Source organism: Hippocampus comes, unplaced genomic scaffold (assembly GCF_001891065.2).
Source record: "Hippocampus comes isolate QL1 unplaced genomic scaffold, H_comes_QL1_v1.1 scaffold174, whole genome shotgun sequence".
NCBI lineage: Eukaryota > Metazoa > Chordata > Actinopteri > Syngnathiformes > Syngnathidae > Hippocampus > Hippocampus comes.
This window is the reverse complement of record NW_017805983.1, coordinates 2,211,898-2,234,785: the sequence shown is the minus strand read 5'-3', so window position 1 is coordinate 2,234,785 and position 22,888 is coordinate 2,211,898. Positions and strand designations below refer to the sequence as shown.

The window sequence follows — 22,888 nt, the reverse complement described above, 5'->3', positions numbered from 1 at the left end:
GGGGGGGGGGGGGTGGGGGGGATTGTTGCTATAAGGGTCAGAAAAGTCATTGAATACAGCAAAAACATTGCTCCATCCATTATCTAATCCGCGTATCCTCACAAGGGTCGCGGCCGTGCTGGAGCCTATCCCAGCTGTCGTTGGGCAGTAGGGACACCTTGAATTGGTTGCCAGCCAATCGCAGGGCACACATTGACGAACAATCCATCGGCGCTCACACTCACACTTGGGGACAATTTAGAGTGCTCCATTAACCTGCCGTGCGTTTTTTGGGAATGTGGGAGGAAACCGGCGTACCCGGAGAAAACCCACACAGGCACGGGGAGATCATGTAAACGCCACACAGGAAGGCTGGAGATAGAATCGAACCCTGCACCTCTGCACTGTGAGGCAGGCTTGCTAACCAGTCGCCCATCGTGCCGCGCAACTTTCAAAATAAAAGCACCAAATAAGTAACATTTTACTTGAACTTAATGGTCACTGTGAGGGTCGGTCAGAAACTGTGGGCAGGCCCTGCGTGCGTATACCTCTCTGCTCATGGAAACCACTCGCTGTGTGTGTTGGGCTTCAGTGCAGAGCTGTGAATCCTCCATTCTTTGTCTGTACATCTCAAACTCTGCCAGAGCCTGCAAGAGCACAACCATCACGGACTGTTAATATTCTGTCACCCACCTTTGGCACAACACCCGAGTTAATGGCACGGCACATGAAGACAAACAATTATTCACACCCACGTTCACGACGACGGGTGGTTGAGAGCAATTCCTGTCCCGGGGAGCCTTGACTTTATGGGACCTGTTTAAGCAAATAAAGTGAGTCTACTTGATGGTTCTTGCTTTGTGTGTGTGTGTGTGTGTGTGTGTGTGTGTGTGTGTGTGTGTGTGTGTGTGTGTGTGTGTGTGTGTGTGTGTGTGTGTGTGTGTGTGTGTGTGTGTTTTTAGGGCAGTGGATAAGGATCAAATATTTTCTTGACTTCACAATTGCATGATAAAATATTTGCTTGCCACTATACTTTGAAACTTTGGAATTTCAAATTTGATTTGTGGTTAAAATGAAAATAATCAAATGCAGGGGCAAGTGTGTAGATTTAATATTAGGATGAGGTAATTATACATAAGTGCTGCCCCACTACATCACCAGGCAGCATTGAAGTCAACTAGAAGAACCATACACACACACACACACACACACACACACAAAAAAAAAAAAAAAAATGGTGTGCTGAATTTACTAAACATGATTTTGTCAAGTGGCTGTGTGAAATGAAGTCATCTGGAACCAGATAATTTTTTTTTCAGTAGACTATTTAAAAAAATGTATCTGGATCCAGATTATGTTATTGTGTGCAAACACCTGACAAAATAAAAGTGAGTACCGGTAAATTCAACACACCCATTTTTTTTTTCAGTGTACCTAAGGTTTGTACTAAGAGCAAAACGAAGAAGCAGAGAAGGTCGAAATCACGGGTGTCAAGCTAATTTTTTATCACATGATAGCTACCGTTTCCCTTGGGGGGCCGTTCTGACTGTGAAACCATAAAGAAGAATCCAAAAATAGTGGTCGATTCAACTATTATTTAAGTGACTGTAATGAGGGGTTTGGTAACAAGAAAATGCTGACAATATCTCTCTTATTTATTAGATATGAAAATTTGATATTTTGGTATAGATTTTAGCAGGTATCATTTAATTTGACATGTTTTATTTGCTTATGTGCATCGCATAAAATGATGTGGCGGGCCAGATCTGGCCCCCGTGCCTTGAGTTTGACACATGTGGTCTAAATAATCTCCAGTAATTATTGTTCCAACAGACAAAAGAGAACTGATACTGTGAGTATTGTCATATGCTCTGGTTGTATGTGTTGCTGCTCCATGTGTTAAAGTAGAATTTTGGAAGCATGGGGCGCTTATAATTACTGTAACATTGATTCTAATTTCCGTTAGCCCATCTATGGCCTTTATCAGGGTCAGGTTTTTTTTTTTTTGTTTGTTTTTTAACATAAACTTGAAATGTGGATGACACTAAGCTTGTCAGAATTGTGCAGGTGAGAGTGGGAACTGGCGCTAAAGAATCATTTTTAAAGTGTTTGAATAATTTCATATGTTTGAATGTGTGTAAACTGTGTGGGAGAGGTTTAAGAACATCATTTGTCTCGGTTGATCGTAGATTTTCATCTATTACCAATGGGTTAGCATATAAATTGGACAGCCCTGATGGGAAGTGATGTGTTCAGTACCATCACTGTGCTGCCAAAATTAAGTCAACACAACTAAATCTAAATCTAAAGTCTCTCTCTTATGATGACTAAATGAAGTCTAGTGACCTGTCTTTTCATGTGTTCATGTAATTCGACAGATTCCTCCAGACTGGCCAGCCGCCGGCGCAGATCGGCCTCATCCACCATCTTGCTCTTGTACTGCATAATCTTGTCTCGGGTTTCTGTCACGATATGCTGCACCTGAGCAGAGACCAATAAAAAAACAATAAATCCCCTAGGGTTGAAGAAGCATTGGATATTATTTATAGATTCAGTCACCAATAGCTTTATTGTCTAAATGACATTTTATCACAGCAATAATTTCAACATCCTGTTGCTGGCATTATTCAAAGTCCTTGGGGATCTCTTTGTGGGAACAAAAAAAAAATGTATCCTAAAACAGTCGGTACCTCATCCTCGTGGGCTTCCTTCAATGAATCAATCTCTTCTTCGTGCTCGTCGTTCTTGGTGTTGAGAGCATAGATAACCTGGAAAACAAGATGACAGAATGAGGATTGGTTGTGCAGCTTTCATGCAGACTCAATGTGAGATCAATAGTTGTGCGATGACAAGCGACATTGCACTTTGCACGATGAACAGCAGAGAACGCAAACAGACTGAAGGCATTCTCCTCCTGTTTTTCTGCCTGTCTCCATCGAAGACAAGGGAAAAAGTGCACACATTTACTAAGTGAATGAATATGAGATAGAGTGTGTACAATAACACCTCCTCAGTCATGCTCCCTCACTCCCACAAGCGTAAGCTGCATTTATAAGCGCTGCAGGTGAAGGGTACGCTCCTGCGAACGAAGGCGCTTTAAGTAATGAAAAATAAAGCTTCAGCCAATTGAGGCCCCCACCACTCCTCCACAAGCAAAAGTTTCACCAGTCAGCTGAATCCTAAACCCGCTGCGGCTGGCTCATCCACATTTTGTGAAGAGGAGTTAGAAAATGCTAAGTCTGCGCCAGCCACTTCATTCACCTCTACCCTCAAGCCTACTTCATGGGATGTTCGAGACCACTTTGTCTCCAAACCGATACTAGTAAGAGTATTACAGCACTTGAGTACTCATCGATACTGATACCAGGTAACCAATACCACTGGTGCTTTTGATACATAAAATTTCAGGTCAACCAATAACAGATAATATGAAGGAAAGACCTTTCGTTTATGTCAGACAAAAGGAAAAACAGTCACTCAGCAATACAGAATTTCAGTTCAAAATTAAACACACACAACTCACTCTGATTTAACAAGAGTGCAAAATAAAACTGACAAGTCCCTGAGTTTTAGTCTTTGTTCATAAATGAACTGAAGTGCAAAACAATGCCGGTTCTACTGTTAACTATTAAACATGACACCATGACGTTGGAAAATAGGGCTGGGCGATACAGCTGAAATATTTTGCACAAACCCAGTATTTCCTATGAGCCGACACTGATGAATATTGATTTTTTTTTTACCCATCAGTATTAAAAAAATAATAATAATGATTTAAAATGAAAATATCATAAAATACAACCATCCAGAGGAAAAATACTCTCCATATTAAAAAATATAGGTACATGAACAGAATGCAACAATCGAGTGTGTGTGCATATATATATATATATATATATATATATATATATATATACATACACATATAGCTGTCAGGATGTTGTTTTGTCTCAGCTTGCCGTGTAGAGTATGCAGCCAGAGGGAAAAGGTCCATTTTAGCCCTGCGTTCTGTACAAGGCTTTGATGGAAGCCGCTTTTAATCATACATGATTATCATAATGATGCATGCTGCTTTCATCTCTTCTCTTTTTCTTGCGTTCCTCATCTCTCAGAAGCGAGACACATCGCACATTTGTATGCACTAAAAACATGATGCTGATGTTGCTTTTTATCAGTATGCTTCTTGTCACATCTTCTCATGATGACGAAGACATGTTACTGCTGCAACACTTCTCTGTTGTATCAGCTCAACCAGATTCCAAGCATTTATTATGTACTGATGTGTTTTGTTTTGTTTTGTTTTTTGGTCACAATTGTGATTTTGTTACCTCCGGAAAAGACAATCTCAGATTAAGACTGAGAAAGTACTCTACGGACAATAAGTGGGCATCTGATGTCAGTTCAACATCAATATGACATCAAAATCCAATCTTTAACACCCAATTGATGTCACGTGCCCACTATAGTATTGGGGATATCATCTTTATTCAATCACCGAAAGACGCAGTGAGGTCTCATGATCTTTAGGTTTCAATCGGAATGAAACATTTTTGACAATCCTGCACAAAGGTCCATAAAGAAACACTTGGACTTTGTTCCGGCAGAACTCTGATCTTACCCTCATCAAACACCTGTGCAATGAACAAGAGAAAGGATGCCACAATCACTGACCTCTGACTTCACAAAAGTTCCTTTCACAACCAATGATAAGAATTCCCACTTAGCGACATTCCTTTTGGAGAAAGTCTTACTACAAGAATGTAAGTTTTTGTGGCTGCAAGGGAGGGACCTACTCCTTATTTACCATGATTCATTCATTTTACAAACCGCTTTATCCTCACTAGGGTTGCGGCGGGTGCTGGAGCCTATCCCAGCTGTCTTCAGGCAGTAGGCGGGGGACACCCTGAACCACTTGCCAGCCAATCGCAGGGCACACAGAAACGAACATCCATTTACGCTCACATGCACACCTAGGGACAATTTGGAGTGTTCAATCAGCCTGCCATGCATGTTTTTGGAATGTGGGAGGACCTACTCCTTATTTACCATGTCCAATAAAAATGACATCATGCTGAGCCAAGTGATGTAAGAGATTATTAAGTGAGCTGTAGAAAACGATCCAGTTTCACTTTTTGCATTTCATTCTGATGAACGTCAGTATTTATTGAGGTCTACGAAAGAAAAATTAGTTTTATTCACATAGCTATGCAAGCAATGTCATCATAAACGGAGCAATTAAATGCTCTTCCACTACATGGCTGAAGGTACAATTAACCTACTGGACCTATTGCTGTTCAGAAAGATACTAATAGCTTTGTGGTCAATTTAACAGGTCCACATTTCACACTGAGTGCATCTGTGAGTAAAGTGAGGGATATAATGGAGCGGTGTTCCTTCAAATTTTTCCAACCTCAAATTTGCCCTTTGGTGCAATAAATGTAGGAAAACACTCGCTTTGGGAAGCGAAATGGACTCCTGCCTATTTGTGACAGTGTATAACAAGATCAAGGAAAAGCCCTGCCTGGCTAATCTCTACACAATGACTCCATAGCGGGGAAAAAAAAACAACTCCCATTTGAGTCCAGTCGGGATGCAAAAACGGGTGTGGTTTTGCCACACATTAATAATCCTAGTTATTGTCTTTGTTTCTTGCTGGGTGAAAGTCATCTCATTTGTTGTCATTAATGCACGAAGGGATTTCGGTCTGAATACAACCAAAACAAACTCGGGATAAATGGATTTAGCTCAGCGATGCACTTGAGCAAGGCTGTCACATCCACCCCATTCACAACTGACCTGAATTTCTTTGGACCGTGGAGCAGGTGATTTGGCTTCACGGTGTGCAATAGCACAAAGCTCCCCCCCCCCTTTTTTTTGTCTGCACGTTACGTAAAAATGCATCCTCATGTGTGTGCTTGCTTGCACTGCAGACTTTTGACTGTGTATCCACTCGACTAAAACCAACTCACAGCTGCCACCTCAAATTTCCCACTACTACAGTGGCTTTGCATTCAGGTACAAAGACTGACAAAACCCTGCGTCCCCCAAGATTACGTAAGACACTCCAGCCCTCCCCCCACCACCGTTTTCTGGTGGTAAAGGCTCCGTTGTGATAACGCAGGTTAGGCAGTGGATTTGGCCACGCAGGAAACCCGGAGAGTTTGCATAGACGCATCACTTGCAGGAGGAATTTCAATAACACATGCAAATGCAACCATCTTTATGGCCTGCATTTTATTTTTAAAGAGTGATAGCTGCGTCTTACTGATCTAACTTGAGCATGACAGCTGCCACACTGCGCCACAGACACCCAGTGAGATGCCATCACTTGTTTACAAGCAAGGTCCCACGTCAAAAAGAGCCGCCCTCCACTCCACTACTCCACTCAAACCCGCGCTGAATGCACATCGCTCACCTTGGTCAACTGCGCAATCTTTTTACTCATCTTCAAATGGAGGTCTTGCGTGTATTCCAGCGTCAAACTCGCGTCGTAGAACATGCTCGATGTTGACGACGGGACGTATTTGGCTCCGCCGCCGCTGCTGCTGGAGCCGCTCGTCGAGGTTCCGTAAGCGGGCTGCCAGCCTGCTCCAGTCGCCATTTTTCACCACGGCACAAATACAAGACGTTCGATCCAAAAGCGGATGGGGGGTGGGGGGTTACGCGCGCAATCCTGCCATCGCAAGCGGGGATACACCGATCTGGGGGCGTCCCATTGTACTTCGCGCCAGCTGCTGGAGACAGGAAGAGTCGGAGTTGCACGCCAGATGCTGTTCATCTGAAGGTGCGCATGCACGATTCTTTTTATCCCCCCGCCCACGTTTTTTATGCGACTCTCGGGGCCAACTGTTCATTTAAGGCAGACGACGGCCGACATGTTGACGCAGCACAGCCCGTTCGCCGGCGTCCCGCATCCAGCCCGGAGACGCAGGTCCATCTCTAGTGATGTCTTCAGTGGCTGTAGGAAAGTTTAAATTCGAGAAGAAAATTACGTCAACTTTTACCTTTTAAACCACATAAAATAATACAAAACTGGGTACCCGTCATACGTTTGAATACATTAATTATAAAACCAAAATGCTTTCTACTTTAAATATGGTCAATGTTTCGGTTGTTTGCTAACGTCATACACTTGATGGCGTTCGAGCCGTTTTTTACAATTGTCCTACACTGACATCTAGCGGTTAAAAGTTTAAAATGCAACAAGCATTTTAAAGCAACGGTCCCCCGCCACAGCGAGCAAAGGGGTCCAAACAGTGTCGCAAGCAGTACCATTGTTTTGTCCTTGATACTCTTTATGATTAAGTGCACTTTCCAATTCTACTTGTAATATTTCTTCCATGAAATTGGATAATTTAAATCGCAAAAGTGTGTTATCTTCATTTCGTTTCTCAAGTTTCTCTTGGCTGTCCTGTTCCCAGTTTGTGTCTATGGATGCTATATTTTTTTTTTGTCCAGTTAGATTGTGGCCGTGACGTGCTTCAAAATCAGAATTTACTGCCAATCTATTAGGAATGTTTCTTACAACTATCAGATTTCAAATTCTTTTTCAATTATGTCCAAATTTTCCCATATACTGACTGGTTAGTCAGAGCAAAACTGCTTTCGGCCATGTTGGACTAACGTCTGCAGAAATCTCTTCACAGTAGTAGAGTAGGAGATTTGGTAATCAGCATTTCTGAGAGTGTTATGTAATTTAGGTTTTGGTCATGTTGTTCAATAAATACTGGTTCTGGATTGCTCCAGATTATCTATGTGGTACAAATGAATGCTGTAACTTTGCATTTTTATCTAGTACTGTATTGATGTTTCTATATTGGCAAACAAGTAAATCCCGATTGAAGGCGTTACGTAAAAGTAAACCCACAATCTAGAAAAAAAGTATTTAACACTTTAAAAAAGTCTCAGTTTTGGAGGATGTGTTCGGGCGACAAGCAGACTAGGAGAAGGGGCTACCCTCTTTCCCCACTCCCAAGGATAACCAAGGCTACAACTCGAGTCCATACAAAAGAAAATTTATGTAACGCTGAAATGTCGGGAACAATCAGCTCAGGGTGCACACTGTCAAAACAACCAAATAACAGTCTAATTTCTCAAACTAAACGTCGCAAATCGATAACGAAAATCTAACAGAGGCCTCAGCTGACTCCATAAATAAACAGGAGAAAAACAGTGAAAACTAAATGGCTACCCACCCCGAAAGCGACCTCAAACAGGACACACGGTGCACTTGGGTGTCGGGCGAAAAGAAGAGAAAGCCTAACTCCAGCAGCAGCCATTTTTAAAAGTTTCTATGCTGGTTTCGGTTTCTCAAAATACTGTATTGCTTTTCTCGAAACTGGTCCGTGGCGCACAAAAAGGCTGGCTCCGCTGTTTAAAGGGGTTCTTGACAGCACACAAGCTAATAAAATTGATGGAAATACATCGTCTACTTAAGTAGACGTAATTTGACCGAATTTCAACTAAATTGTAAATTGTCTACTCGAGCTAAATATGTACACTTAAGATTGATTTAAGGGGGAGGATGACGTCTTACATATGATTAAAAATGGACTTTCAAGGGCGGAGTCGTCGACAAAAACTAGACGGTTTGAGGATAGGTCAGCCAACTGCGTTGCTGGCTTGCTTGTTTCAAGTCGGTAAATGATTTATTTGGCTCGTTCAGAGCAGCGACAGCGAGCTAGCTCTGACTGTCCAACACAACTATGATGAGAACCCGCTGGCAGCAGGTCTGGTTGTGAAACATTGTGTTTATTGATAGTCGACCAGCAGATGGCCTCATTTTCTCATAAAAAGTGTCCCTATACCCTTGGCAGATGATGGAGTTTTGAACACTAGTCGAGTACAGACACGGGCATCTTAAATGCTGAAGTGGGGCTCAGTTATTCATCAGTACTACTGGGGGCTAGAGAGAGCCACACACTTAACTAGATGAATGACAAAATGCTGCTTTAAATATGGACAAAATACGTAAATACGTGCAAAATTCATGCTCAGAATAAACATGATTTTTGATCATACATTTTTCAATGCATGTATAAAAGGCACACTATAGTCCCCCAACAACAAAAGGTTTGAAGCAAACAACAAAATAACCAATGTAAAGGTCTTACTTGCAAAATAATTGTCATTTAATGACAGCTCAAAACTGTTCAACAATAAACATGAAGTGCAAGAACTCATGTTGTATTTTTCCCCACAAAAAAAAAAAATAACCAACTCACAATTCTTGTAATAGTGTTGAGGTACTGTGTCCTCCAATAACTGTGTGATAAATCATCGGGTGTGCGATGGAGAATTATCCAGCCTGCAAAATATTACGACAAATAATCTATCCACGTTCACCGATGCTAGCGAAGTATAGTACTGGGCAAAATTATTAAATGCTCTTAAATTATTATACATTGAGATAAGATCATTATTACTCGAGCAGCTATTTTATTGTTTCGTGGTGTGCCATGAGATTTCAGTCATGTAAAACAAATGTGTTTGCTTATCAGCCGTTGATAAAATACTACCACTAGTTTGTTCTCAAAGGTAAAAAATGTCAAACTCCTCTCCTTATCACATGCTATGGACCCTTTCTTTTCTCCACTCCATCATCTGCATTTCTCCCATTAGGCTTCACCTGGCCGGGGTGCTAGAGAAGAGTGCACCTCATGTGGTAATCAGAAACTGAGATATTCGTGTTGGAGTGAGTGAAGAGACCCCCGCTCAAACCCGTGCAGCGCACACGTAAGCATACCTGCAACTTCCCCATTTGGATTCAGACTAGAGATAACTGTTACAGTGCGTGCGGTGAGGTCCTCGAAACAGCACATCTACTCCACCGTGCCATTGTTGAACACGACTGTAGTGCAAACATCCAGTTGCACTGCAGGAAACGTTTACTGAACTGATCGGCTAATTCAAAGCCATTGTGCCCTTTTCCGTTTGAGCGGCCATCAATCAAAGCGTGAAAGGATGCGAATGGCAGCAATTCAATGATAGTGAAAGGGTGATTTAGGAGGGGAATAACCATTGATTCGATGAGGTGAGGAGAAAAGGAGAGAAGGGGAGAAGGAGAAAAGGAGAGGAGGGCATCAGAGGAGGAGGAGAGGGATTGCAGCAGCACACCCGTGCGTAAATGTGACCATCCTCGCTGTGGACTCTCCACCCTCCCTCCTCTCCATTCCGCACGGGCGCCTCGCTGCTGCCTTTTCCAGCCGGGATCACCTCCTCGGTGGTCGCTGGACAAATTTAGACCGTGGAGTCCCGGGTGTCGCGGCTCGGCGCCCTCCTCCAGGGTTTAGGAGGAGCGCCGGGAACCACGTCCAGGTTTCTCCCGGGCTTCGTGAGCACCACCGGCGAGAGTCATGGCTCGGAACGCCGGGAGAGACGCGGTTCGACCCGTTCGCGGATGCCCGTGATGCGGGGTCTGATCGCGCCGCAGAACACTTTCTTGGATACCATCGCCACTCGGTTCGACGGGACCCGTGAGTTCCAAGTCTTAGCTGTGAATGACTGTTTATCGCGCCGCGTTTCACACTATTCATCCTCATCACATTGATTACATCGGCCAGAGACTATTGGCTCCGAATGTGTTGCTAATTTGGTTGATGCATCAATTGATGAATGATCCCACACATAAATGAAACGGAAATGCGCACACACGCAGAGAAACATTCATGAATTAAAAAGCAGAACTTGGGCAGTGATAAAGTAAAACCCAAATGGCACTCTGTAACAGCAAACACATGTACACTCAAACAAAAATGAAAACATTACAGTGCTGTAATGCTGTCGACTGCAGTTGAGTTGCAATCGGGTGATTGAAGGTTCATTGCTACAAGGTATTAACCATATGCATGCTGGGACTGTGCCAAATGTATATGCAACAACTTGGGTCGATCAAAAAGGAAGAGTTTCATCTATTTTTGTGGGGTTTGCCCACTTGAGCTTTTTCATGGTTTCACTCACACGACCAAATGTAAATTCCCAAATGTAAATTCCTTCCAGAAATAGAATACATTTGACAAATGACAACACTGGAAAAAAAGTAATCTTCAGCATTTGTCATGGTTCCGTCGTGTTAAGTTATCATGTCAACAATGAAAACATTATTTTGGAGTGTTCAACAGAAAAATGTAATTTAAAATTATTTTTCCTTTGTTCAAAATACTACAAATCGGGGATATACTTTTTAACAAGCAGTATATAAGTAATTTCAGGGAGAGGTACAGCCACACTACAAATAGGAGATTTGTTGTACTGTACTGTATTCACTCATCCATGATGTGGGAGGGGCCACAACCCTCGCAATCGTTGAATGATGGGATTTTTTCTGTCTTGCAACGTCTTTATATGGACCATCTTATACTTTTGATTTTTTTCAGTGTGCAAGGTTAGTGACTACTTGAGGTCTAACAATTAATCCAGGGGAGTTCTATCCATAAAACCGCGAGTTAGCATGTCCGCCTCACAGTGCAGTGGTGCAGGGTTCGATTCCGGCTTGGGCCTTTCTGTGTGGAGTTTGCATGTTCTCCCCGTGCCTGCGTGGGTTTTCTCCAGGTACTCTGGTTTCCTCCCACATTCCAAAGACATGCATGGCAGATTAATGAAACACTCGAAATTGTCCTTAGGTGTGATTGTGAGTGTGAATGGTTGTTTGTCTATTTTGTGCCCTGCGATTGGCTGCCAACCAGTTCAGGGTGTACTCACACCTAGGCACAATTTCGAGTGTTTCATTAATCTGCCATGCATGTCTTTGGAATGTGGGAGGAAACCGGAGTACCTGGAGAAAAACCACGCAGGCCCAGGGAGAATATGCAAACTCCACACAGGGAGGCCAGAGCTGGAATCGAACCCGGTACCTCTGCACTGTGAGGTTGACGCGCGAACCACTGGGTCACCAGGCCGCCCTATATAAAATCCCATTTTGCCAAATGTAAATTGAAAGTAGATCCAACTTAAAATTAATTGTGGAGATATTTTTTAAAAAGTGTATTAAAAACTGTAAGATGTATGTAAATTCAAAGATGCAAAGATTGACCAGTAAAATAATAGACTCAAGTAGAATTTACTTGCAAATTAGTGTTTTACACAATTTGGTCAAAACAAAGAATGTTTTTTTGTGACTACTTGATAATTTGATGCAATTAGTTGCCTTACATTTTCTAAGTAGATTAAGCTCCAAACAAACTAATGTACACAACGTTGACATTGCACATCCTCTATAAGACTACCGGTAATCCTTTTATTCAAATGTAGTGTAAAACTCGCAATTTCTGTGCACAGATCACTAACAATCAACAAGAAAAGTGGAGTTTTTGTTGTTCACACAGTTACGTAACACCACCCTGAAGGTGCAAACTCACAGGAAAAACGTGCAAGACGGATAAACTGTAAATGAAAGGGTTCTTTACTGATGTTACAAAACATTGAACAGAAATAAGAAAGCAGCAGTGTGACAACTACTTTGACTAGTAAAAGCCGTATTCCATTTCACATGCTCCTTTAAGAGATCCACTGATGACACACAGTGCAGATTTCATGCATTGTCAAATTTGATGATAGTTGGTTCACATGATGAAGACGGAAAGGATCTGGTGGCGTGCAGTACTTCCAAATATCAGCTCAGAGAAGCAGTGCCATCACTTCCTGGCAATACGCTACATCAGTGAAACGATTAAGGAGACCCTTTGAAGGCCCTGGGAATGACCTTTGCCAAAAGTAATAGGCACTGTCACAAAAACAAGACCTGACGCAATGTGATGAGTTCAAAATATCCTGAGTGATGACAACAGGAGCAATTTAGAGGAAGAAAACGTCGTCGGGCATGACCCTCAAGGTGAGCTTTTCGTTCTTGATTGCTCGGCAGCTCCAAACCTTGGCAGGTTCCAAGTTAAAAGCAACAGTCGGGGAATTTTAATGAGATATGCTGACCTAGGAAGCATGTGACAAGCGTATGTTTACAGCCAAGAGGGCCATTTGTTTTTCATTTAGAGAAGCAAAAAGTGGACTTAGACAAGTTAAGTTACTACTGGCAGCACAGTGGTACAAGTGTGAAGCAGAAATGCTTTACAGTTTATCGGTTTGGATTGAGAATTAATTTAAACTTCCTGTGGTGCAAGACCTGCTCAAGAACCTCGTCATAATCAAGTTATGCTTGACCCTCTTCCAAAGTGCTTTCTATTAAAAAAAAAAAAAAATCAGCAAAAGAGATGCACACTCTGCTGAAATTTGGATGAATATAATGTCATGGAGGTTTTTCAGACAGGTTTAAAGATTCTGCATAGCACATTTAATGACATCCTCTTGGCTCATGATACTTGACTAGCCTCCTAAGACCCGAACTCTTGCAAGGCATGCATTTTTATTTTATGTTTATTTTCTCTTTGATATTTAGGCTAATTGGGACCTGATGAGTGTAAAAACAAAGAATTATCTTTTTACATGATGTAAGGTCCTCATAAGTGGACGCCAGGCCCTTGTAGTCCACAATTTAATATTGTAGTCTTGACAACCAAAACGTCATGTCCACACATGTGGACGCCAGGTCCCAGGAGGTTAAGGACTATGTGTGTCTTTTTTGTTGGACCTGACTCCAGCGTTTGATATCGTAAACCACAGTAATCTGTTGGCTCATTTTCAGCACCAGGTGGGCATTAGTGCTAGCACTCTAAGGCGGTTTAGATACAATTTAGCAGGCAGAATGTTTGTGTCGGTGGCACAGTGAACAACTGTTAGCACATCTGCCTCACAGTACAGAGGTCCAGGGTTCCGGGCTCTGGCCTTCCTGTGTGGAGTTTGCATGTTCTCCCCGTGCCGGTGTGAGTTTTCTCACATTCCAAAAACATGCATGGCAGGTTCATTGAACACTATATATTGCCCTGATTGCCTGGCAACCAGATCCACGTGTAACCTCGCATTCTGTCTAAAGACAACTGGGATAAGCTCCAGCATGCCCGCAACCCTCATAAACAGATCAGATAATGGATGGATGGGTGGACTTTTTGTGCTAGCCTCAGTTGCTCTCAGTCTCAATGTCGTATAGTGTTCTACAGGGTTCAATTTTGGGGGCCTTGCTCTTTTCAATGTATTTGCTGCCCATGGGCTCCACCTTAAGAAAGCATGGCGTTTCCTTTCACTGCTATGCAAAAAAGCCACTTTCATCTTTAAGGCCAATTTTGTCCTGTGTGGTGGAAATCTGGATGATGCTAAACTTCTTGTTTTAATTGCCTTTGGTTTTATATGACTGATTTTTACTTAATGTAGAGCACTTTGTATGTAGTTGTGGTTGTTTTACAGTGCTCTCTATCCATCCATCCATCCATCCATCCATCCATCCATCCATCCATCCATCTCTATCTAGCGAGGATGACCATTATATAAATTGAATGGTTGGATGATAAACACTCACTGGCGACCTTTTGTAGAAATATACAAGATCTCATACTGACTCCTTGTACACGTTAATGCACAATAGTTGTGCTTTAGCTGCAACACACACAATGGAAAAAAATGAAAGCACATGAAGTGAATGAGTAAAAGTGCCTGTGTGACAGATTCTTGTCAGTTGAGATATGAAGATAAGTGAAAATGCACTTGCAGCTGTAGTTGTGGAAACGGGTCCCCAAGATGGCCAATAGTCTTGCACTCTCATCTGTCGTCTTTCCGATATCATCTGTGCTTGTGTGTCAGCTGACATCTTTCAATTCTAATCACATCTCATTTCAGAAATCTCATTATATATACCGGTACATCATTTCCTACACTGTGCCTATTGCACAAGGCCTCGGGACCTCCAAATGAGTGACTGAAGGGCATGCGTTTCTGATGCCTTCTTCACGCATGTAAAATGGTGGCTGGATCGCTTGTATTCATTCACTACTTTATGGATGACCTTTCAAAATTAATTTTCATCCACTTTGTTTCAAATCAATGTTCAATGATCAATTAAAAAAAAAAAACACAAGTTACTTTTGGTCCATCCTGCAATTGATTTAACATGGTGGCATGATCGTTGATGTTTAGACTACCCAAGATCACAGTTCACGAGTAATCATGTGGGTGTGTAAAAAGTAAGATTGTGGTGCCAGAATGAGCAAAATACTATATCTCCCGGGACAGACACCAAGATCGACTTTGTTTTTCTTGTCTGAATGAAATCTGGCCAGCACATTTACATGAGCTTTATTGCTTCTTTACTGATGCATAAATGAGTTTTTCCACTTTCTATCCTCTCATTTAGTATCTCCAGTGCAGTTCACATCCTTCAAAGTGAACATTCTGCTCACTCCACATTCACTCATGAATAGACGTTAATGATCCCGCAGGACGGCATACTCACTCGCTCTGCTCCAAAATGAATTATGCACAGCTGTCCCCATAACGTGCTGCCATTCCAGCATGTTCACGTGTACGTTTTCCTCTCATTATTAGTTTGGATAATTACCAACGGCGCCGCAATACTGGATGAGCAGAGAATGTTTGGAGAGAACAATAGAGCAGCAAAGAAGTGAAGGGAGACAAGGGAAGTTCATTGAAAACCAGCAGGCACGTTAAATTGTCCCCAAAGAGAACTCTTCAAAGGAAGAAGAATCATGGCAAAGTTTGAACCAAGAGCCGAGACGAACATGCTGCCAAACAGGGAAGGCTGTACAGAAAATATGAATAGAATTTTCTTTAAATTACACTAACGGCACAGAGGCAATTATTTTACAGAATTTCTGTACTGTCAATGTGTTTAACTCTATGCTGACTACACAAAACCAACTCCAGGATCCAATCCTGGAGACCGACGATTATTGTTCTTGCGTAATAGGGATTTACAAATGCAATCACCGAGCTCATTATGTAATCCCATCTTTGTTTTTCTAATGGTTCTGATTTGCTCTACGCAGACAGCAACTTTGTGCTGGGGAATGCCCAGGTCCAAACGCTCTACCCCATCGTCTACTGCTCTGATGGCTTCTGTGAACTGACCGGCTTTGCTCGCGGCGAGCTCATGCAGAAGAGTTGCACATGTCACTTCCTGTACGGTGGCGAGACCAGCGACCACCTCACCTCACAGATGCAGAGGGCTCTGGATGAGCGGCGGGAGTTCAAGACTGAAATCATCCTATACAAGAAGAGTGGTAAGAGCAGGCGTAGAATCAAGTTGTAGTATCCTCCTGTAGATGTACAATGGATGTAAAAAGTATACACACCCTTATACAATTGCCAGGTTTTTGTCATTTGAAATACTGAGACCGAGATAAACCAGCAACAAAATCTACCAAAAACATCGGGAAAATTTGTTATAGTTGGATGAAATACAGACTAAACTTTTGAATTGAAAATTCTATACTGTATTTGGTGTAAACACAACACTATTCATCACAAAATGAAACACCATAATTATAAATTATGAACAGTTCCAAACAACAGTCGGTGTCAGCAAAAACCATCCAGTTTCCGCAATGAAAAATGTCTGGAAAAGCCCACTAGAACAACTGAACTGTATACTTGGGCTCATGTAACTCACTGATAGGAAAATTATCACACACACATATATATAACACACACACACACACACACACACGCATACAGTATATACATATATATACACCTGTATACACACACACACACACACACACACACACACACACACACACACACACACACACACACACACACACACGCACACACACGTGTCATATGAACAGGGGTGTGTAGACTTTTAAAATCCACTGTATTTCTCCAACTTATTTACTTATTTTAGGTTCCAAGTTCTGGTGTCTCCTGGACATTGTGCCCATTAAGAATGAGAAGAGTGAGGTGGTTCTGTTCCTCGTCTCACAGAAGGACATCACAGAGAACAAAGACCTGGACCAGGACAATGAGTCTGACACTAGTGAGCTCAAGATCCCCCTATAACAATCAAACAGATGCAAAGGTCCAAAAGGATACTCCACAGAGTCACATATTCACCAGAATCCATGAGTGCTTTCCACATTTCAGATGAGGGGACAGGCCTGAAGGTCCACCAGATCAGCCGCCCGGCAGGCTTTAGTATGGAGCGTCGCCGAAGTCGGGCCATCCTCTACCAGCTTTCCGGACACCTTCAGAAACAAGACAAGACCAAGAGCAAGCTGAATATCAACAATGTGAGAAATGGATACTTTTGGGACTTGCTCATGCTCCTAAAAATGAATAACTCAACTTGACTTTTACTTGTTAATCACAAGAGTCAACTTGACTGGTTACAGTTATAAACCTGCATCCTTTTGGTTTCTTTTTGAAAGAGGAATTTAATTTGCTTAGGGTGCGTAAACTTGGCAAATCACCAGTATACTATGATATACTGTAGAGAGACTAAAGAAGCCACCTCCTTTTTATTTTTAACCTTTATTTCCATAATACATTACATCATATCATATGGTGAGCAGAAAGGTTCATACCAAGCTTGAAAAAGCTGCAGAGATTATTCCTCTCTAACTTTTGAAACAATGATATTGCGATATAGTGTGGCAAAATAACTGCTGTGTCTTCATACGTTGCTCCTCCACTGACCAGCATGCATTTTTTTTACCTCCTTGTTTCATCACAAGAGTGTTCTGGGAGCCAATGCCAACCCGGTGCCAGAGTACAAAGTGGCAGACATCCAGAAGTCCCGCTTCATCCTCCTCCATTATGGCACATTTAAAGCCGGCTGGGATTGGCTGATTTTACTGGCGACCTTCTATGTCGCCGTCACGGTTCCGTACAATGTCTGCTTCACAGCAGTCGAGGTACGAGAGGACGGTGCGTCGACAGCAAGGAACCCACCAAGTGTCAGTGACATCTTGGTGGAAATTCTCTTTATGATTGGTGAGGATGCCGCTAACGTTGTGTCACTTTTGTGTCAACAAACACAAAAGTAGCACTTTGTCTTGATGTGTGTTCATGTGCGTTTTAGATATTGTGCTGAATTTCCGAACCACCTACGTGAGCACGTCCGGTCAGGTCGTGTATGACGCCCGCTCCATTTGCATCCATTACGTCACATCCTGGCTTTTTGTGGATCTGATCGCTGCTTTGCCATTCGACCTGCTCTATGCTTTCAATATCAGCGTGGTGAGCCCAACACAGTGTTTCCCAATTATTACCAAGCCAAAGCACATAGTTTACATTAGATCAGTCTCACTTCACCGAACTCAAATGTCACAAATAGATTATGATATCCACTGAAATGAATGGGTTTTTTTTTCTTAATTTACACATAAATTGACTTAGGGAGTGCCCTGCGATTGGCGAGCAACCAGTTCAGGGTCAGCTGGGATATGCTCTTGCATGCCCACAACCCTCGAGAGGATAAGCGGATTAGAAAATGGATGGTTGGTTGGATTTAGGGAGTGTGAAATTAGGACCTCTTTAGTTGAACACAGAGCTAGTCTTTTTCTGTTGTGAGATAGGTGGATACACCTGTTAATTTTAACTTCTGCCATCTAGTCGAAGAGCATTTGATTGTTGCTAGCACAGATAGATGAACAAAGATCCATTATTTGTCATATATAAATAATTTCCATTCAAGATACAGTGTGGAAAATTGTGTTGATTTTTAAATGTTCATTATTTCAAAATCCCACTATTAAGTTCCATATTTTGCAAAATTATATGTTCTATCACATCAATGTAATTTTTTCATCCCTATTTATATTTCATAGGGCATGCCTCCCCTACAAGAAGCTGGCACGTTTCGCCACCATTTTTCTTCTACGGATACCTGAAGGACACACATTTAGCACACGTAGTTCCTAAACATTATGACTACAGCATGTGTAACAACCGCCATGCACTTGAGGGAATACCAGAATTCATTTGGGATTACATTTATCTTACACTATGTTGAATAAATTGGTGGTAGGCTTGCGAAAAGTGGTCTCTCTGAGACATCGTGGTGCGCATGCTTCAAAATTATTTCGCTTCGAACTTAGGTAGTTGCATTCTCTTAGTTCACCATTAGATGGCAAAAAATTATACGCACCGTTCCTTTAAGTGAAGTTGGATATTTTTTTTCCATTTCTTCCATTTATGTTTCTGTGCATCACGCAGAACTTTGGGGTGCACCTGTTGAAGACGGTACGTCTCTTGCGCCTTTTGAGACTCCTGCAGAAGCTGGACCGCTACTCCCAGTACAGCGCCGTTGTCCTCACCTTGCTCATGTCCACCTTTGCCCTGTTGGCCCACTGGATGGCATGTGTCTGGTACTTCATCGGCCGCAGCGAGATTGAAAGTAATAGCCCTGCCTCTTGGGACATAGGTGTGTGACTTTCACAGTAGCAGGATTTCTCTCTGAGTACAACTGTTATGCGCAGTGTAAAGCATGCCAAAATTTCTATTAGTGTTCAATTCCATAGACAGTAATGACCCACTTTCTAATCAACACTGACTTTTTACAAGCAATCGTAGAGCAGAAGGCCACCCGCACAACAAATGAACAATCACGAGATGAGCAAAGTGATTATGTTTCCTCATTTGGGGGACTTTATGCTTATTGGCAGCATACCTAAAAATGGCCAAAAAAAAACAGTGCTAACATCCTAAGCAACCACAGTCCTCCAAAGATAGGCCAAAGAAATAATTTTATACACAGAGCATGCATTTGTGAAAGAACATATAATTATGGCAATCTGTCGCACCTCCTACTGTGTTAACCGCAAATAGCAACAATGCTGTGAGGCGCATGTTGCGCTAACTGTTATGCTTGCGGTCACATGATTCATAGCAGAAAATACAGACAAGGAGCGGTTCAATTGTTTTTTGTTTTTTTTTGTGTGTGTGTGTGCTGCTTAAATAACAGATGCTAGCTAGCTCTGTGGAACACCTTGAAAGCTGCACTAGCTGGTGATTTGGGAGCCATGGCTTTGAGCTTCCTCGGCTTACAATTTCTTAGCATATTAGCATATACCATTAGCTGACCTTCGTTATACTCACAAACTCAACCACTGTCAATTTGGTTCATGGTATAAGTGTAACCGTGGTTATCCTATGCGAACTAGTGCTTGGTTTGACCAAGCAACCACAAATCCATTTCAGGCATTTAAGGCATTTAAGGAATTGGGGAGTACTAGCTGGCATCCACTACGCTTACGAGACCCCAAATTCATAGAAATGACTCTTCCAGCCTTGTAATGACTGCTAATGAAACCGATTGCATTGGTATGATTACTGAAGAGTGAGCAGTCACAGTTTGGGCATGGAGGTGAAGAAGCCAAGAGCGGGATGAGGAAAGCTTCAACGCATTTAGTGACTAAATCCGTATAGAATAACTACACACCAAGAGACAATGGGCGAAGAAGCAAGGGAACAAACCTTGATGAATGACAAAACGTCACCGTGTGAGACAACATGCTGCACCAGACACAATAAAAAAAGAGTCAGGACAGTAAGCCCCCAGAAAACTGAACACAGTCAAAACAATAAATCAGCGCTCCCAACAGGACCGTAACAGTGTGTATACACAGTGTGCTGACAGAGAATCTATCGTCTGGTGTCAAACATTGACTTAGCAGGGAAATTGCTATTGAACTTTTCCCTCTTACCCCCACAACAGGCTGGCTTCATGAGCTTGCCAAACGTTTGGGCACACCATACTTCTTGGCTCCACTGACCTCCCTACTGGGGGTTTCGGATTCACCTCAGGCCACCGTCACACCAGACCTGATTAACTCCAGCCAATGGAACAGCTCTGGCCTGGAGTCACTGAACGGGGCGAGTTTGTTTGGTGGAGCCCAGTGGAACAGCAGCAGGCCCCGAACGAGGACGCCTGGCGGTACAGGCATGGCGCTGAGCGGTGGTCCATCCGTGCGGAGCTCTTATGTGACGTCGCTGTACTTTGCTCTGAGCAGTCTAACCAGCGTTGGCTTCGGCAACGTGTCGGCCAACACGGACTCTGAGAAGATCTTCTCTATCTGCACCATGCTGATTGGAGGTGTGCAAAGCATCATGCTCGACAGATACCAAATGTTTTTTCATTCCACTTTTGTTTCCTTCGTAGCATTAATGCACGCCGTGGTATTTGGAAACGTGACCGCCATCATCCAGAGGATGTATTCACGCCGTTCCCTTTACCACACCCGCACCAAGGATCTGAAGGACTTCATCAGAGTGCACCGGCTGCCCAAAGCCCTTGAACAGCGTATGATGGAGTGTTTCCAAACAACTTGGTCTGTCAACAATGGTATCGACGTCAGCGAGGTAGAACTATTAAACACATTTAAATCACGCGTCTCACAGTAAGAGTCAAGAAGGTTCCAAAGACGCTTCGTATTCTGCACTTTAGCTTTCATCCTTGTTTCTGTATTGTAGAGTAGTGTTTTACAAGCCAAGGTACATATTTAATGATGAGCCCGAATCTCTGATGACCCACAGGGGAGGGCATATCAAACAAGCTGACCACTTGATGTATCGGGGAAGCATAGTCAGCAAGGATGGCAGAGCAAATTAGCACAGCATGGGTTGTATAAACAAGGCCAGACCTGCCTCCAATTGTATGTGACCCTTCTGGAATTCCAAGACTATGTCCTTCTATAACAAGATCAAGATATTTGATACTAATGTAAGGCAGTTTGAGACATCAAAAGTACCTGACACCATCACCAACAGACCACAGATCTTCATCAAAAGGTGTCCAAAAGGTGCCTAAACCACATACTGATGGCTAATCCGTGGGGGAGAACAACCAGCAGCCAGGATACGATGAGGAAAAAGTAGAAGTGATTCCTGATTTATTTTCATTTTTGTTTTTAAGTTTTACCTACAAAAGCTTGTGCAGTATGGCTGTGTTGTATTAATAGCTGTGACCTTTCAGGGAAAAAGAATCCACCTGTTGCTGAGCCCATAAATATGACTAAATACTGTATATTACTATACTGTATTCATTATTATTTTTTTAAATTATTTTGTTGTTGTTTCAAGGCACCACTGTATTTGTAATTCAGGCTTTTTCCTCATCCACCTTTCTTCAACTTGTATCCACTCTACAGCTGCTGAAGGACTTCCCAGATGAGCTGAGGGCCGACATTGCCATGCACCTGAACAAGGAGCTTCTGCAGCTGCCACTCTTTGAGTCAGCCAGCAGAGGATGCCTGCGCTCACTCTCACTCATCATTAAGACATCCTTCTGCGCTCCCGGGGAATTCCTGATCCGGCAGGGTGACGCCCTGCAGGCCATCTACTTTGTATGCTCTGGCTCCATGGAAGTGCTGAAGGACAACACCGTGCTTGCCATTTTGGGTAACAAAGAACTTTTGTTCCGCTTCACGTGATAATCACACAACCACGACAATGATGTTCAGAACATCAGACAGTGCTACTGGTTTCAGGACAAATAAGAATGACATTGAGACAGACCACAAAAAAAAAAAAAAAACATTTTGGATTGGCACTGAAGTTAAGAGTCATCAATCATTCACTGAGACGTCATGGGGGAAAGTGATTGATAACCAGAAGTTATTTGAGTTGAAGACAACTGAAAGTCATTTCGCATGACACAACAATATAGTTGATGTCAGTTATCACTCAGAAAAATTGATAAAATACACGACTGCAGGGCAGGGAAGTAGAACACCCACTGACGCCAGAGTCAATATTCAGCATTTCGGCTTACCTTGAACATCTGCAACATTCCTGCCAAATTAAAAAGCTCTCCACGGCCAAGTTCTATAACACGACACTCACATTGTTCCTCATAGCTCACATGAAACAGATCAGATGGACACAAAGAACCCTGAGATCAGCTCAGCTGTACGTATGAGGCAAAAGAGCTGCTTGTATTCATGATCTGACGGGTCTAAATAATGAAGTGGGTGCTGCCCTCATTAGCATTTTGGCCTGGGTGTATGCATATTTTACATGCACAACATGATGACGCACACACACACACACACACACACACACACACACA

The 22,888-nt window shown here is 42.6% G+C and overlaps 2 protein-coding genes across 6 annotated transcripts in view; one reads left to right on the top strand and one right to left on the bottom strand.

The window, feature by feature from the left end:
- Positions 1-7,302, bottom strand: part of LOC109528672 (protein FAM184A-like) — a 34,611-nt gene extending 27,309 nt beyond the window's left edge. For 2 of the 5 annotated variants that reach the window (XM_019891566.1, XM_019891568.1), the window contains exons 1-4: positions 6,395-7,302; positions 2,670-2,747; positions 2,326-2,460; positions 528-626 (exon numbers count right to left, since the gene is read on the bottom strand). In XM_019891566.1, coding sequence (XP_019747125.1) covers positions 528-626; positions 2,326-2,460; positions 2,670-2,747; positions 6,395-6,580 — 498 coding nt within the window. In that variant the 5' untranslated portion in view covers positions 6,581-7,302. The remainder of the gene's footprint in view (positions 1-527; positions 627-2,325; positions 2,461-2,669; positions 2,748-6,394) is intronic. The other 3 variants (XM_019891569.1, XM_019891567.1, XM_019891571.1) reach the window with 2 other exon arrangements.
- Positions 7,303-9,791: 2,489 nt separating this feature from the next.
- Positions 9,792-22,888, top strand: part of LOC109528244 (potassium voltage-gated channel subfamily H member 8-like) — a 20,896-nt gene continuing 7,799 nt past the window's right edge. The window contains exons 1-10 of the mRNA XM_019890614.1: positions 9,792-10,454; positions 15,864-16,097; positions 16,724-16,855; positions 16,963-17,108; positions 17,553-17,811; positions 17,900-18,057; positions 19,036-19,243; positions 20,537-20,914; positions 20,981-21,180; positions 21,969-22,218. Of these exons, the coding sequence (XP_019746173.1) occupies positions 10,379-10,454; positions 15,864-16,097; positions 16,724-16,855; positions 16,963-17,108; positions 17,553-17,811; positions 17,900-18,057; positions 19,036-19,243; positions 20,537-20,914; positions 20,981-21,180; positions 21,969-22,218 (2,041 nt within the window). The 5' untranslated portion in view covers positions 9,792-10,378. The remainder of the gene's footprint in view (positions 10,455-15,863; positions 16,098-16,723; positions 16,856-16,962; positions 17,109-17,552; positions 17,812-17,899; positions 18,058-19,035; positions 19,244-20,536; positions 20,915-20,980; positions 21,181-21,968; positions 22,219-22,888) is intronic.